This window comes from Cricetulus griseus, chromosome 6 (genome assembly GCF_003668045.3).
Source record: "Cricetulus griseus strain 17A/GY chromosome 6, alternate assembly CriGri-PICRH-1.0, whole genome shotgun sequence".
Classification (NCBI taxonomy): domain Eukaryota; kingdom Metazoa; phylum Chordata; class Mammalia; order Rodentia; family Cricetidae; genus Cricetulus; species Cricetulus griseus.
In genome coordinates this window covers 27,241,127-27,256,418 of record NC_048599.1, presented here as the reverse complement: position 1 = coordinate 27,256,418, position 15,292 = coordinate 27,241,127, and the positions used below count along the sequence as shown (strand labels likewise).

The 15,292-nt window shown below is 50.1% G+C and overlaps 1 protein-coding gene across 1 annotated transcript; it reads left to right on the top strand.

Moving 5' to 3' along the window:
* Positions 1-2,925: 2,925 nt before the first annotated feature.
* Positions 2,926-12,379, top strand: LOC100757022. The gene is made up of 4 exons (XM_035446011.1): positions 2,926-3,007; positions 5,024-5,191; positions 8,906-9,037; positions 12,118-12,379. Exons 1-4 carry the CDS (start codon positions 2,926-2,928, stop codon positions 12,252-12,254), a joined length of 519 nt encoding a protein of 172 aa, XP_035301902.1. The 3' UTR covers positions 12,255-12,379.
* Positions 12,380-15,292: the final 2,913 nt, after the last annotated feature.

The following is a 15,292-nucleotide window of genomic DNA, read 5'->3' as shown; positions in this document are numbered from 1 at the left end:
ACATCTGGAATTACCTTGGTAGAAAGGGGAGGGCAGCTCCCAGGAGTGTATACTAGAGAGCCTGGTGGGGCCCGCCTTTGGCACTGGGCAGAGGAGCGGGGGTGTTAGAATCCCAGGACCTCATGTTTACCTTCCCCAGGCCCTGCTACCCTGGTCCAAAATGGAGGTAATATGCATCCTGCCTTTAAGTTCTTCTAGCATCTTCTCTTGAATATCTGGCCTGAACAGGCTGGAACTCTGATGAATGAATTGGGGATGAGCATATGCTATGGATGCAAACCAGGACACAGTGACTCCAGTTCACAGTAGAACCACAGGCCTCACCGACAGTCTGTGGCCTTCCTAACTGAATCCATGCTCTTCTTCATTTCCACAGCACTCCACTTCTGGAGTGCTGGAAATTGAACCCAGGGCCTTGGACATGTGTTGGTTAAGTATTCACAAGCCCTCCCCCCTCATCAAGCCCTCCTCTTGCATTCTTCCCTGGCCTTCCTTCTGGTCTGCAACACACCCTGGGGCTTTCTGTCTCCGGGCTCCAACAGGTTGTTCCCGAGACCTGGAACTGGACTGTGAGCCCATAATCCCAGGGACTATGTCTGGTCTTGTCACTGTAAACTGGTAATGAATGCAGCTGCACTGGGTCTCCATCCATTCTTTTCTTTAAAAAAAAAGAAAAAAGAAGTTTGTTTAGCTTTGAGTGCTGGGATCAAACCCAGAGCCTTGTCTATGCTAAGCAAGCATTCTTCATCTGAGCTATACCTCACTGCTCCCCAGCCCCTACCCCATCCCCCTTTTCTTTCTTTCTGAGGTAGAATCTTTCCATATTGTTCTTGCTGGCCTGGTAATCTGTATGTAGTCTAGGCTGGCCTTGAATTCAATGTGATTCTCCAGCCTCAACCTCCTGAGTGCTGGGAGTATAAGTGTTTTTGTCACCAACTTAGCTCCACTGGCTATCGAGGTCTGACTTTGTAGCTCAGGTTGGCCTTGAACTCATCAGCAGGTAGGAGCAATTGCTAAAAGAATTATCTTCTGACCTCTTCTTGCTTGCAATGGCATATGCATGCCCACACTCACTCACACCTTAATAATAAATTTATTTCATTTATTTACCTTTTATTTTTTGAAACAGGGTCCCTCTACATAGCCTTGGCTGTTCCGGAACTCACTACGTAGATCAGACTGGCCTTGAACACATTGAGGCCCACCTGCCTCTGGTTCTCGAGTGCTGGGATTAAGCTGCTTCACTGGTACAGTATCAATAAATAATTCTTCTGTTTATTTTGGTTTTTGAGGTGGTGCCTCACCATGTAGCCTTGGCTGGCTGGAACTAGCTATGTAGACCAGGTTGGCCTCTAGCTCATAGAGTTGCCTGTCTCTTTCTCCGGAGTGCTGGGTCAATGGGTAATTATTACACATACCTGACCTTTTTCTGGTAATGAAGTTATCACAGCCGATGAAGCTCAATACAGGAGGTAGGGACTAACCTTAGGTTTCTCTTATGGGAGAGAAAATGAGCTCAGAGATATCAGGCCATTTGTTGAGAGTCACACAGCTCAGATGAACAATCCAGGGGGAGGCTTTATCTTTCTTTCTTTAGAGACAAGGTCTAGCAAAGCCTGTCCTTGAACTCTGTGATCCTCCTGCCTCCACCTCTGGAATCCTGGGACTGTTGGTGGCCTGGGGCTGAAGGAGCCTTTCCTCTCTTCCCACACCTCACCCCTCTCAGGGTAGAGGGCCGGAGGAGCACCCACACTGGTGCTTGAAGGCTGCCTGGGATAGGCGCCTAGAAGGTTGACAAGACCTATAACCCCAGAGACCCGGCAGTGGAGGCAAGAGGTAGCCAAGTGTCTGCTATATAGTGAGTTCGAGGCCAGTCTGGGTTACACAGAACTCTGACTCAAAACAAAACTAGAGAGCATTCCTGGTGGGATGACAAGAAGAAGGGTAGAGTAGCAGCGACCTCCTCCAGCTCCTCTGCCAGCCAAGGGTCTGCGGAGGTCCCCCGCACCGGTGGGGACAGGGAGAGCAGCTGCAGCCCTCCTTCTTTTCCCTGGGGATGTGGCCCAGCACAAGTGACAGAGGCGGGACGTTCCCACGTGGGGGTGGCGGGAGGAGGCGGGGCCCGCTCTGGTCCCCTCGGTCCCGTCTGTGATTCCCTGCCAGTCACTCAGCGGGGCAGCTCTGGGTTGCTCCGCTCCGCTGGCTTCAGCCTGCAAGGTGAGTCCCTCCGGAGGGAAGGGTCGTCGGGGTTGGGTGTTCGTGGTGGCCTTTGCTGCATTACCGCACAGCCCTCCCTTCCTGGGATCCCCTCACTGACCCGTTCTGATGCCAGGGTCCTAATCCTGGGCATTTTCTCTTTCCCAGAATGTGGGGTTTCCTCTTTACAGAGGATGTGTTGCCTCTCCCACCCGCTGACCTAGTTTGGTCCTTAAGAGCGGCTGGGATGCCAGACCCTGCATGTCCGAGAGATGGTGGGGAGCAGTCTGCCCCCTCCTTCTGCAGCGGAGCAGGCAGAACGCACGTAGGCAGTCAATTAAGGAGACCTAGCAAGACGCAGAGCATCTGCTCTGAGACCTGGGCCAACTGCCCTGCAGGGAGGAGGCTCAGGACTTACCTCTGAGGCAGACAATTTAGTGGGGCTCCTAACCCGGCTGTTGTGAAACTGGCAGCAGAGCTCAGGCCCCCCAGTACCAAAATGTTCAGACCTCATCCAGAGGGTTGACCTCTTCCCACTTCTCAAATGATGAATGGAGAACCCAAGAGGGCCCCAAATATCTACACCCCTCCCCCATCTACTCCCACGGTGGTTATTAGACAAAAGTTGGAAGAGTCATCTCCAATCCACCAGAAAATCAAAATCTGGCCGTGGGGGGGGCAGCCAGAGATCCGTGTGGTACAGAACCACACCTGTCTCCTGCCACACAGATGCTTCCCAGAGCTGCCTGGAGTCTGCTGATGAGGACCGGAGGACTCGGAACTCGAGGGACACACAGCCCAGGAGGCACTGGTAAGGCTCAGACCCAGGTGTCCAGCCCAGCTCCAGAACTCTGTCAGAGAGCCTTGTCAACTTCCTTTGATCCTGCCCCTGGGTCCTGGACCAAGTTCCTCTAGCAAACTGAGCCCACTGAGGAAGAAGAAAGTAGGTTTCATTAGAGCCTGGCTCCCACACCTTAGCCCTCTAAGACCTTTGTGTCCCAAGGGGAGGGTGCTGCAAGGATGGGAACCCTGAATTCTTCTTTCCAGACCTTGGTGCCGGGACTACTCAGAAGAGATCTAAATCAGGTGAGGGTTCAGCCAGGTAGCAGAAGCAATCTCCTGATGCTCAGGCAAATGATGTCAAAGATAACATTTGTTGATCCATTACTGGGACCCCCAAGCTGTACTAATCACTTTACTTTAGATTTTGCAACAACAGGGTGAAGCAGTGCTATCTCTACTTCTCAGATGAACAAGTAGAGCTCAGAATTGTTGATATTAGGCAGGCAGCACCCAAGGCCTGGTAGGGTGGCTCACACCTTAGTCCAGGGACTCAGGAGGCTGAGGGCTTGGCCTGTGGACAGACTCCCTGTCACGAACAAAAAGGACAACAGCAAAGCTGGGCATGGAGGTTCATACTTACAACCCCAGCACTTGGAAGACTGAGGCAGGAGGATCACTGTAGGTTAGAGATCAACCTGGGCTGCAGGGCAAGACTGTCTCAAAAGTGGGGGGTAGGGAGGAATGAGGGAAGGAGGGAAGGAGAGAAAGTGAGAGGACTCAGAACCAGGCCTGCTCTGAAGCTGTCCTGCCTCTGGTGTCACAAACAGGAGAACCTGTAGTGAGACCCTCCACTTTCTGGCCTTGCTCTAGGCAACCTGGCCATCTGCACGACTAAGCTGAGGCCTAGTTCCCAAGGACAACCTCTAGAAGAAGGTTGGGAAGAAAACCATCCTTTCTGGAGCTATGATCCCTGAACACTGCAGTGTTCCAGGCCTTTGATGATTTAAAAAGTTTATTATTGTTTGTATGCATGATGTATAGGGGTCATTTAAACTTATTATTGTATGTACGCAAGATATATGGGGATGCATGCTACACTGTGCTTGCGGAGGTCAGAGGACAGCTTTAGAGAATGCTCTTTCCTACTTTTGTGTAAGTTTTGAACTCAGGCCATACTGCCTCGCCAACTGCCTTTACCCACCGAGGAGTCATCGCTCAGGCCCTCTCCTTTGCTTTCATCTTGTTTTATTTTAGTTTCTGGACACAGGCTCTCCTGTAGCAGGCCAGCCTGGAACTTGCTGTGTAGCTCAGGATAACCTTGAATTCTTAATCCTCCTGCCTCTACCTCCCAAGTCCTCTCTAGTGGAAGAGGTGAGATGACCCACATGGTCCACCACAGGGAGTGGTTCTGGGAGTCAAACCCGGACCTCCTCACATCCCGAGGCTTTCTGCATCCTAGGCGAGTTCTCTATCCACTGAGTGACATTCCCGGCCCCTCTTCCCCCCAGACGACCTTGGGATGTGTTATCTGGAAGCTTCCACTGAGGTGTGAGGCAACCTATCACCCACACTTTCTAGATGAGGCTGTTCAGAAGCAACTGCGCAGTGTGGGCTGAGTGTCGAGCTGCAATACAAACCCAGCTGTTTCCCTTAAGCACGTGTAAAGACACGCACATGGTGCTTTACAGTTTGCATGGCAGTTTCGCCTGGATCTCAGTTCCCTCTTTAAGCCCTTCCTCACCCTAGCCTCTGCCTTACTGGACCTCCTCTCAGGCTTAGATCTTCCCAGAGAACACCAGGTTTGCAGCAAAGAGGTGGTGACCTTCATCCCGGCCTGTGTCCCTTGCTTAAAGGCTCAATTTGTTCATCTGCCAAATGGAGATGACCATAGCATCTGGCTTAGAGTGGCCCATGAGCCAACTCACCCAAAAGCCTTCAGCTGGCACATAGTGACCAAGAAATGTACTGCCTACAATTAAAGTTGTGGTTAAAGATAGGTGGCCCTGGGGCAGCCTGGACACAGCTCCCTCCCTTGTACCTGCAGCTGGCAGCCAGCGGAAGAGGATAAGCCCCTATGTTGACTGCTATGCCCAGCGCTCCTATCCCATGCCCGATGAACCCTTCTGCACAGAGCTCACCGAGGAGCAGCGGGCCCTGAAGGAGAAAGAGAAGGGCAGCTGGGCCCAGCTGAGCCAAGCAGAGAAGGTGGCCTGTAAGTATTGGGCTAGGCAGGCTGTCTGGCTGGAGAGAAGGGGAACTGAACCCCCAGGTCTAGTGACACTGGGGACATGAGGAGAGTCACCTGGACTGATCTCACAGTTCGAGTCAGGATGTGTGGCTAAGGTGGGATGTGTCCCAGGGACTGTGGATTCAAAAGATGGAGAGGGTCTCCAGGAGGACTTTCTGGGGAAGAATAAGAATGACATGGAGAGGGTGTCATAGGAGTAGGTGTGAGGGGTCCTTATGTCACTACATGGGCACAGAGAGGAAGCTGAGGTAGGCAGGGAAGAAGGGAAGAGAGCTGTGTGGTCCTGGGCTGACCTGGGCTATCTGGAGCCTCTTTGCTTCCTTCACAGGGGCGGGTGCTGGTGACTCTTGTTTCCAGGGGTACTACTGGGCAGTAGCTGGCACTGCTCACACACCCCTTCTCTCTCTCAAGGCATCTACTATAAGGCAGGCACTGGCATGGGTGGGAACAAGCCAGGCCGCACCCCTGCCCTATAAACCTACATGCTCAGTGCTCTGTCGGCTCCTTTTCTTTGCACATCCTTTACCTCCCCCCTCCCCCTCCCCTGTTCCTTCCTCTCCCCTCCCCTTCTCTCTTCTCCTCCCTCCTTTCCTCTCTTTCTATCTATTCCACCCATCTCCCTTCTACATCAGAAGGGGAAAGCCCCTCTTTCCTTCTTTACCCAAATGTCACCACATTAAGTATGTCTCTGTACCCACCATTAACTGGCCAGCAGCCGGTTCCACAGTCGGTTCCAAAGGAAACTGAAGCTCAGGGAGATGAAGTCACTGGCCCTGCCACACAACTTAGAATTATTAGACATAGGACTTGGACCCATACAGAAGGCATCAGGACCACTGCCACGTCACACACTCTGGGAAGGCTGGTGAGCTAAGTACAGGAGGGCGCCCTCCCAGCAAGCAGCCACTGGGCCCCCCCCTCACCTTCACCCCACCTCCTTCCTTCTCTCTGTTCTTGCCTGGGTGGAGATTCACTGTGGCAGCCAAACTGCCCAGCCCCAGACAGTTGTGCCCAGGAACCTGTGCCAGCACTCATTTCTCTGCACACAGCCATTGCCGAGCTATTTAAGGTACACAGACCTGCATTGTTCACATAGGCGACGACACTCTTAAAGAACTGCAAGAAGGGAGAGAGGCAACGAAGGCAGGAAGGGTGTGGGAGAAAGAAAAGGAGGGGAGGAAGAGGGCAAAGAGGGGGCTGGAGAATTGGCTCAACGGTTAAGAGTACTGGCTGCTTTTCCAGAGGTCCCAGCACCCACATGGCAGCTCATAACTGACAGTAAACTCCAGTTCCAGGGGATCTGACACCGTCACACAGACATTCATGCAGGCAATACACCAACGTACATAAAACAAAAATAAATTTACATCGGGCAGTGGTGGCCCATGCCTTTAATTTCAGCACTTGGGAGTCAGAGACAGACTGATTTCTGTGAGTTCAAGGTCAGCCTGGTTTACAGAGTGACTTCCAGCACAGCCAAGGCTACACAGAGAAACCCTGTCTCGAAAAACAAAACAAGCAAAACAAAATAAAAATAGGGTTTAAACTGGCATGGTGACATAAACCTGTAATACCAGCCCCGGGAATAACTGAGGCAGGAGGATTGTGGGTTCAAGGGCAGCCTAGACTGTGTAATAAGATGCTTTCACAAAATAAATAAATGTTTTACAGTTTTAAATGCATAACGATACAAGACAGTGCCTCTTGTGTGCAGCCGGCCATCTAAGTGCTGAGATGCATTGGTGACGAGAGCCCTTGTTCTTCTGAGAGCCTGCGGTGGGAGGCGAGCTCTACAAAGCAGATAAAATTCTCAGTAGAAAGGGGGAGGTCAGGAAAGTCCTGATTTAAAAAATGTCACATAAAAGCTTGCTTTTGTACTTCTGTGTCAGAAATTCACCCTCCCTGTTCAGTTAGAATGACCCCAAATCCATCTTCCCTGGGACTGGCCAGGCCCTGTGGAACCTGCCTCCTGACACTCACTCCTCCTCCTCAACCATGCTGCCTTTCCTCACCCCTTCCCCATCTGTTCCTGTCCTGAGCCATTTAATTTAACTAATTTTTTTTATGTTTTAGTTTTTCAAGACAGGGTTTCCCTGTGGTGCCCTGGCTGTCTTGGAACTTGATCTGGAGACCAGGCTGGCATTAAACTCACAGAGATCTGCCTGCCTCCGCCTCCCGAGTGCTGGGATTAAAGGCATGCACTACCACCACCAGGTCTTATTTTAATTTTTGCAACAAAGGGTTCCTTTAAGTAGCTTAGCTGGCCCAGAATTCAATACTTAGTCCAGGCTGACGTTGTCTACGTCTACTTCAGCAATGCTGGGACTGAAGGCGTGAGCCATGCTGACTATGCTTTAATTTCAACTTGGCTTTCTCTATTTGATTTCCTAAACCTGGGCCCCAAGGGCTCCTCTGAGAGGCCTTCTCAGGCTCCCTAATGGAGGCAGCTCCCCAACCCCTAACACGGTTGCTGAAACAATTGGATCCTCCCCTCCTAAGTTCCATGCGGATAGGAACCTCTGTGCGCAGGGTTACCATGCTTTGTATACATTAAGTGCTTACTAAGAATCTGATGGTTAAGCTGCCTATGGGGTGCAGCATTCAGGAAGCAGAGGCAGGACAGCAGAGTGAGACCCTAGCACAAAACAAACAAAACACACAAGCAAACAAGAACGTACTGTGTACTGGAAAGATGGCTCAGCAAAGTACCTGCCACGAAAGCATGAGAACCTGAGCTCACAAAAAGACTGGGTATAGCAGCACCTACCTGCCTGTAATCCCAGCCGTGGGGAGCCCAAGACAGGAGGCTCTCTCTGGCCAGCTGGTATAGACCCATCAGTGAGCTTCAGGGTCAGTGAGAGATCCTGTCTCAAAACACAAGGTAGAGTGTGATTGAGGAAGACTCCAGATGGTAACTTCTGGCCTTCAGGTTCACGCACGTATGTCATGTGCACATTTGCATACTCAGAGGTGTACCAGGCCTTTTCTTTTAGGCCACAATCCAGCTCCCAGATCATGGCACAGACTTCTCATTAGTTTTGAATCCTTGACTAGCTTAAGGGCATTTCTGGCTAGCTCTTTTAACTTAAATGAAAAGAAACAGGTTTCTCTTTATCTACCTTTTGCCTTGGGGTGCATCACTTTTCTTTTTTCCTTATATCTGACTTTCACTGCTTCTCTATGTCTGGCTGGCTTCTGGCCCCAGGCATATCCCTTGTTCTTCCACATCCTCCCCTCCTCCTTCTCTCATTCCTCCTCTCTTTCTTTCTCTAGCCTAGATTTCTTCTCCTATTCTCAATGCCTGCCAACCCCACCTATCCTTTCTTCTGCACAGCTATTGGCCATTCAGCTTTTTAGACCAATTCAGCTAGTATAGACCAATAGTATTATTCAGCTAGTATAGACAAAGTGCCTTAGGCAGGCGAGGTGAAACAGATGCAGCACAGAATCTTTACATAGTTAGACAAACAAAAGTAACACACCTTCACACAGTTGAAGTAATTTTCTGTAGCATAGAAAAATTTTGCCTAGTTAAAATAATATTCTACAACACAGAGACTGAGTGAACAACCTATGGTGCAAGAAGGGGCAGCCAAGGGTTGGAGGGGTAAAAGGCTGGCTCCTGGGTCCTGGGCTTGGATCTGCATGAGTCCTTTTTTGCACACCACCTGCCTCCAGTGTACCGGCTCCAGTTCCATGAAACCTTCGCAGAGATGAATCATCGCTCCAACCAATGGAAGACGGTGATGGGCTGTGTCTTCTTTTTCATTGGATTTACAGCTCTGGTGATTTGGTGGCAACGGGTCTATGGTGAGTGGATCAGTCACTTGGCTGTAGGCAATGTATTCCCCGTGCCCATAGCCACTGGCTGAGCTGTCAACGGGCCCATATTGAGGACTTACCTGAAGGGTTCTGAAAAGTCTCCACAGAGGGAGGGTGAATAACAGAACATGGCCACCTAGGGGGGATGTAAGGAGGTTAGCTCTCTGGGCATTAGTTTTCTCATGGGCAAAATGGAAAAATCACATCCAGCTCTCTGTCTGGGCTCTTTAGAGGATTTAATGAGAGGGCTGTAGGTCCACGTGGGTGCATGAATAGTGGTGTTTCTGATTGTTACGTATTAACCATGTGTTTCTTAGCATACTTTTTCAACAGTTGGAAGACACAAATCTCTTGTCTTTTTCCTTTTTTTTTTTGGACATGGTCTCACTATGTAGCTTTGATTGTTCTGGAACTTACTATTTAGACCAGTTTGGCCTCAAACTCACAGAGATCCATCTGCCTCCCAAGTGCTGGGATTAAAGGTGTACACACTGCAACCAATTCTTTTTCTTTTTCTTTTCTTTTGGATTTACTATGCAGGTCAGGCTGACCTCGGATGATAATATATCCTTGCTTAACTACAGGAGAAGCTGGGAAATGTTGTTTTTCTGGGAATTCCCCCACCCACCCACCATAGGGTCTCACTATGTACTCTTGTCTGGCTTGGAACTCTTTATGTAGACCAGGCTGACCTCAAACTCACATGCTGAGATTGAAAGGCATGAACCTTCATACAAGACACTTTTCTTTTTTAATGCAAGATCTTGCTGGGCAGTGGTGGCACACAGTGGTCCCAGCACTCAGGAGGCAGAGGCAGGTGGATGGGTCTCTCAGTTTGAGGGAAGCCTGATCTACAGAGTGAGTTCCAGGACAGCCAGGATTACACAGAGAAACTCTGTCACCCCCCCTGCCCCCCAAAAAAACAACCAAATAAATAAATGAAAGAATGCAACGTCTTTCTCTTTAGCCCAGTGTCTTAGTCACTGTGTTATTCCTGTGAAGAGACACCATGACCATGGCAACTCTAATAAAAGAAAGCATTTAATTGAGGCTTGCTTACAGTTTCAGAGGTTTAGTACATTGTCATGGTGGCACACAGCAGACATGGTGCTGGAGAAGTAGCTGGGATCAGGAAGAGAGCAGAAAGAGAGACACTGGGATTGACTTGTGCTTCTGAAACCTCAAAGCTCACTTCCTCCAACAAGGCCACACCTCTTAATCCTTTTCAAGTGGTGGCACTCGCTAATGACTAAACATTCAAATATATGAGCCTATGGGGCCATTCTTGTTCAAACCACCACACCCAGGCTGCTGTGAAACTCACTAAGGAGCCTAGGTTGGCTTCAAACTTGCAGCAATCATCTTGCTTTGAAATTTCCAGTGCTGGCATTACAGATGTGAGTCACCATGCCAGGGTTGTGGGGGTTTTTTGTTTTTGGAGGGGGGCATTAAAACAGGGTTTCTCTGTGTAGCTTTGGAGCCTGTCCTGGAACTCACTCTGTAGACCAGGCTGGCCTTGAAATCCTCCTGTCTCTGCCTCCTGAGTTCTGGGACAAAAGGCGTGCATCACCACTGCCCATATTCTTTCTTTTAAAATTTTATTTAAGTGGAGGCCAGAGGACAGCTTTTGGGAGTCAGCTGTTAGGTCTGGTGGCAGGCATGTTCACCCATTAAGCCATTTTGCCAGTGCTTCAAGTGTTTATTTATTTTAAATAGGGTCTCATAATGTGCTCCTGGCTGACTTGGACCAAGCTGACCTTGAATTGACAGAGATCTGCCAGCCTCTCCCTCTGCCTCCCAAATGCTGGGAGTAGCTTGCTGTGACTTTTTGTAAAAGCTTGATGGGAATTCCTGTCTTGTGCAAACATGAAAAGGCAAAGTCTGGGAAAAGGTCTAGCTCAGGGTTTGCTGTGTTATAGGGGCCTTCTCTCACCCCTAGACAGATCAATGCTGAGGTTGGGAGACAGCCCAGTCAGAAAAGTACTTGCCATGCAAGCATGAAAACCTGAGTTTGGATTCCTAGCACCAGCATAAAGAGTGGATATGGCCAGGCGTTGGTGGTGCATACCTTTAATCCCAACCCTCAGGAGGCAGAGGCAGGTGGATCTCTGTGAGTTTGAGACGGGCCTGGTCTACAAGAGCTAGTTCCAGGACAGCCTCCAAAGCCACAGAGAAACACTGCCTCCAAACCCTACCCTACCCCTCAAAAAAAAAAAAAAAAAAAAAAAAAAAAAAAAAAAGAGTGGATATGTTAGGTCAGAGAAATGGCTCAGCAGTTACTCTAGCTATTCTTCCAGAAGACCTGGATTCATTCCCAGTACCAACCAGACAGCTCACAACTGTCTGTAACAGGGAATATGGCACTCTCTTCTGGCCTGCTCAGGCACCAGACATATACATGGTGCACAGACATACATGCAGGCAAAACGCCTAAACACATGAAATAATAGTAATGAATTATTGTGGGACATGGTGGGGCACATATATAATTCTCCCCAGCACTGGGGAGGTAGAGACAGTAGGATCCCTGCAGTCAGTCTAGCCGAGCAGTGAGTGCCGGGGGCAGTGAGAAACCCTGCCTCAAACTAAGGTGCGCGTGGCTCAGGGGCTAAAGGTGCATGCCAGCATGCCTACAGCTTGAGTTCAATTCCCCCGGGAGCCACATAGTAGAAGGAGAGAACGATCTCCTCAGACCTCCACACATGCCCCATAGCTCACGTGAGCATTCCACTGTGCACACCCCAGCCCAGCCCACAAATACATGCATGTAGGGGGAAAACTAAGTACCAGGGATAGAGCCTAGGCTAAGAGGGTCCACAGGTACGGGTCTCTCAAGTCCCTCCCTGTGGAGCCAGTCTTTGGTTTAAATGCTGTTCTCCTCTGGTATTTATCACTCTGTAGCCCAGGATGGCTTTAGCTCTCTATCCTTCTGCCTCAGCTTTCCAAGTACTGGGGTTACAGTCCCACACCACCATCTAGCTCCTCTCCTGGTTTGTAAAGTCTACCCATCTTTTACTCTCAATTATTCTACCTGAGTTGAGGCTATCTCACCCTTGCCCTCCTTGCAGTGTTCCCTGAGAAGGTTGTCACCCTGACGGATGAACGGAAAGCCCAGCAGCTCCAGCGCCTCCTGGACATGAAGAGCAACCCCATACAGGGCCTGGCTGCCCACTGGGATTATGAGAAGAAAGAGTGGAAAAAGTGACGCGCTTGCCCTTTCGAGACCACCCTGGTAGCCTGAAGCCTAGAACCCCCTCTTCTCCTCCCCACCCCTCTGCTCCAATAAAAGCAGCCTCTTTTCTTCTGCCTGCAAACTCCCCTTGGACTATATCTGGCATCTAAACTTACCCAGTGAGATGGAACAAGTCACAGAGGGTTTCCCCGGACAAGTGGGCTAGGGCTGGGCCTTAGGCAGGAGGGAGGAGAGAGGGCATTCAAGGGAGGCAGTAGCAACACTCTTCTGTTCAGTCAATTAACCAATGTTTACTGACACCTGGGGTGTACCTGGGGATGCTGCAGACAAAGTCCTTGGATTCACGGAGGAGACTTCCCCTTTTGAGGCCAATACAAAAGTGAATGATAAATAATGATGAGAAATATCGAGTTGTGGGAGGTAAGTGCCACAGAGAAGGCAGGATTAAAAGAGTCTGGGAAGCAGGTAGAGAGCCTCTTAAAGGAAGTGGCACTTCTGAAGCGGGCAGAGTGGGGTCAGCGAATAAGCCTTGAACGAAAGGCGCAGGCTATGGCGCGTGTAGCCTTGTGATACCGCTCTTGCTTGTGTATGAGGCCCTGAGTTGCATCTCTGGCATTGGTAAAGGAAAAAAATACAGACTAACAAGTGCAAAAACTCTGAGGTGCGATCTGGTTTGCCTATCTGAACTTCAAGGAGGCCACAGTGACTGAAGAAGTCCCGGAGCAGAGGAGAGAGGAGGAGAGGGAAGATACGTGTGTTGGAAGAGAGCTGGTCTTGGGCTGGGGAGCAGGTACACAGGGCCCTACGGGATTGTGCTCCAAGCATGATGGGGGAGCTTCCGTGTTTGGGATCTCTGAGGGACAGGTGCCAAGAAGGAATTAGTCACGTGGAGAGATTTGGGGGCAATGACTGTGCGGGAGGGGGGAGTGAAGGGGGAGGGGATGAGTCCCTTAGTCCAATACCTGGGAAGGAGAGCAGGAGGTGGGTCGATCTGGAGTCTTCTGTGTCCGGTTTGAAGAATCTACATAGTGGTTAAAATGAACCGATTGGACTGAGGATATGGTTCAGTGATGGAGTGCTTGCTGCACATGTGAAAGGCCTGGGTTCAACTCCCAGTATTACCAATAATAATAATAATAATAGAAATCAGGATCTGATTAATACAGAAAGAGATCAAGCTTACACCGGAAGGTAACAAAGACACAAAGGGAACTTAAAAGTTTCGTAGGGGAACCCCAAGGAATCAGGGTTCTCTGCAAGCTGGGGTCCTGATCTCTCAGGAGCACGCATGTGGAGACGATGCCAGGGTGCCTGGCTCCAGCTGTTCCATGGTCCTGGCGGCGGAACAACCGCAGCTGCAGGGGCTGAGGCTGGTGGTGGCCGGTAGAACAAGGGCATCTGCGGATGTGAGGTCCAATGTGGGCGGCCTCTACTTCGGGAGGGCCGCAGGGGGCCTCGAGGGCGCTGACAGCTACTCCGCCCTGTGGCTGGGGTGATGATCACTAGAGGACCCACACACAGGCGGGAACACTTTCTGCCCACAGCGCTCCCTCCGGTGCCCTCTACCGGCAAAGTTCCGCATCATCACGTCCTGAGTGCAGGCCCGGAGTGTTCCAGGAGGGCCAGCCAGTCCTGAGGAAAGTACCAGGCACCCCCACCCCACCCCCGTGAATGTTTGTTCTTTCGTTCGTTCATCTGTTCGGTTAGTTTGTTGGAGATACGGGTTCCCTATGTGGTTCTGGCTGGCCTCGAACTCAGGGTAATCTTTCTGCTCTGCCTACCTAATACTGGAGTTACAGGCATGAGGTGAGAGTCTGTCTGTTGTCTATCTGTCTGCCCCTCTCCTCTCCATCCCCACCTCTGTGTATTTTGGCAGTGTCTTGAGAATATATATATATATATATATATATATATATATATATATATATATCCCAGGCTGGTCTCGAACTCATGAGGTTCCTGCCTCAGTCTTCTGAACAAGGGAGTGAACTTGAAACTGAGAGGCAGCGGAGTACAAGCTGATATATGCATCAATAGACAATCTTGGAGAGATCAATGGGAGCCCTGGAGAACACAGTGCCCAGGAGAAGAGTCCTGCCTCTAATGCCATTTGCCTTGGACAACACTGTCCCACTAGCAACCTTAGCTGGGGGCACCCCAAGCACAGAGAACAGGAACACTGCAGTGATTTGATAGTGCAGATCTGAACACTGATCTTTCCTGCCCCACCTTCTCCAGACAGGTCTTTTTTTTTTTTTTCTTGTTTTATTTTGTTTTGTCTTACCAAGTAGCCTTTGCTGGCCTGTAGCTTATCATGTAGACCAGACTGGCCTTGAACTCAGAATCCTCCTGCCTTGGCTTCCCTAGTGCTAGGATCAAAGGCATGTGTGCACCAGCATGCCAGTCCCAGACAGAGTTACATGAAACTCTAGCCTCGCCAGCTGAGGATGGCCTTGAACTTCTGATCCTTCTGCCTTGACATCCCAAGTGCTGGCATTGCAGAGTGCTCCACCACTCTTGGCTTTATGACCACCCTTCTGAAGACAGATCTGGGCAGTGTACCTCCACATACATATTCCCACAGCAAAGGAAGGATTTAGAGGAACAATAACAGCAACAATATTCATTCAGCCAACAAGTTTGCATACCGACTATATCCCAGGCTCTGGGGGCACAGTGAATGAGGTTTCCTTCGTACTAGGGTCATTAATTCTGGTATTGTGAATCTGAAAGTCCGGAACAGGAAAAGGAACATTAATCAGATGGCCAATCTAGCAAATCAGAGTAAAAGGAGTGCCAAAAAAGAAGCCAAGTGGTATTTGGATGGGCCAATCACAGGCTTAGCCTGGAGGGCTTCCCTGAGGCAGTGTCCTTGCGAAAGATGACCAGATGTAAGCTCCATGAAAGAGGCATGTGCAAAGGCCCTGTGGTGGTGAGGGCTATAAAACATTAGGGAGATAGAGACTGCCAGTGGGAAAGAGATGGGACAATAAAGGCGGGGAACAGACAGACAGACAGACAGACAGACAGTCCTCCATCCAGAGCCCTGC

Excerpts from the sequence above, each read along its gene's own strand:
- LOC100757022 (XM_035446011.1), top strand. The coding sequence starts at position 2,926 with ATGCTTCCCAGAGCTGCCTGGAGTCTGCTGATGAGGACCGGAGGACTC. Across the intron at positions 5,192-8,905 it reads CCAAGCAGAGAAGGTGGCCT|TGTACCGGCTCCAGTTCCAT; the intron begins GTAAGTATTGGG and ends ACCTGCCTCCAG. Across the intron at positions 9,038-12,117 it reads TTGGTGGCAACGGGTCTATG|TGTTCCCTGAGAAGGTTGTC; the intron begins GTGAGTGGATCA and ends CCCTCCTTGCAG.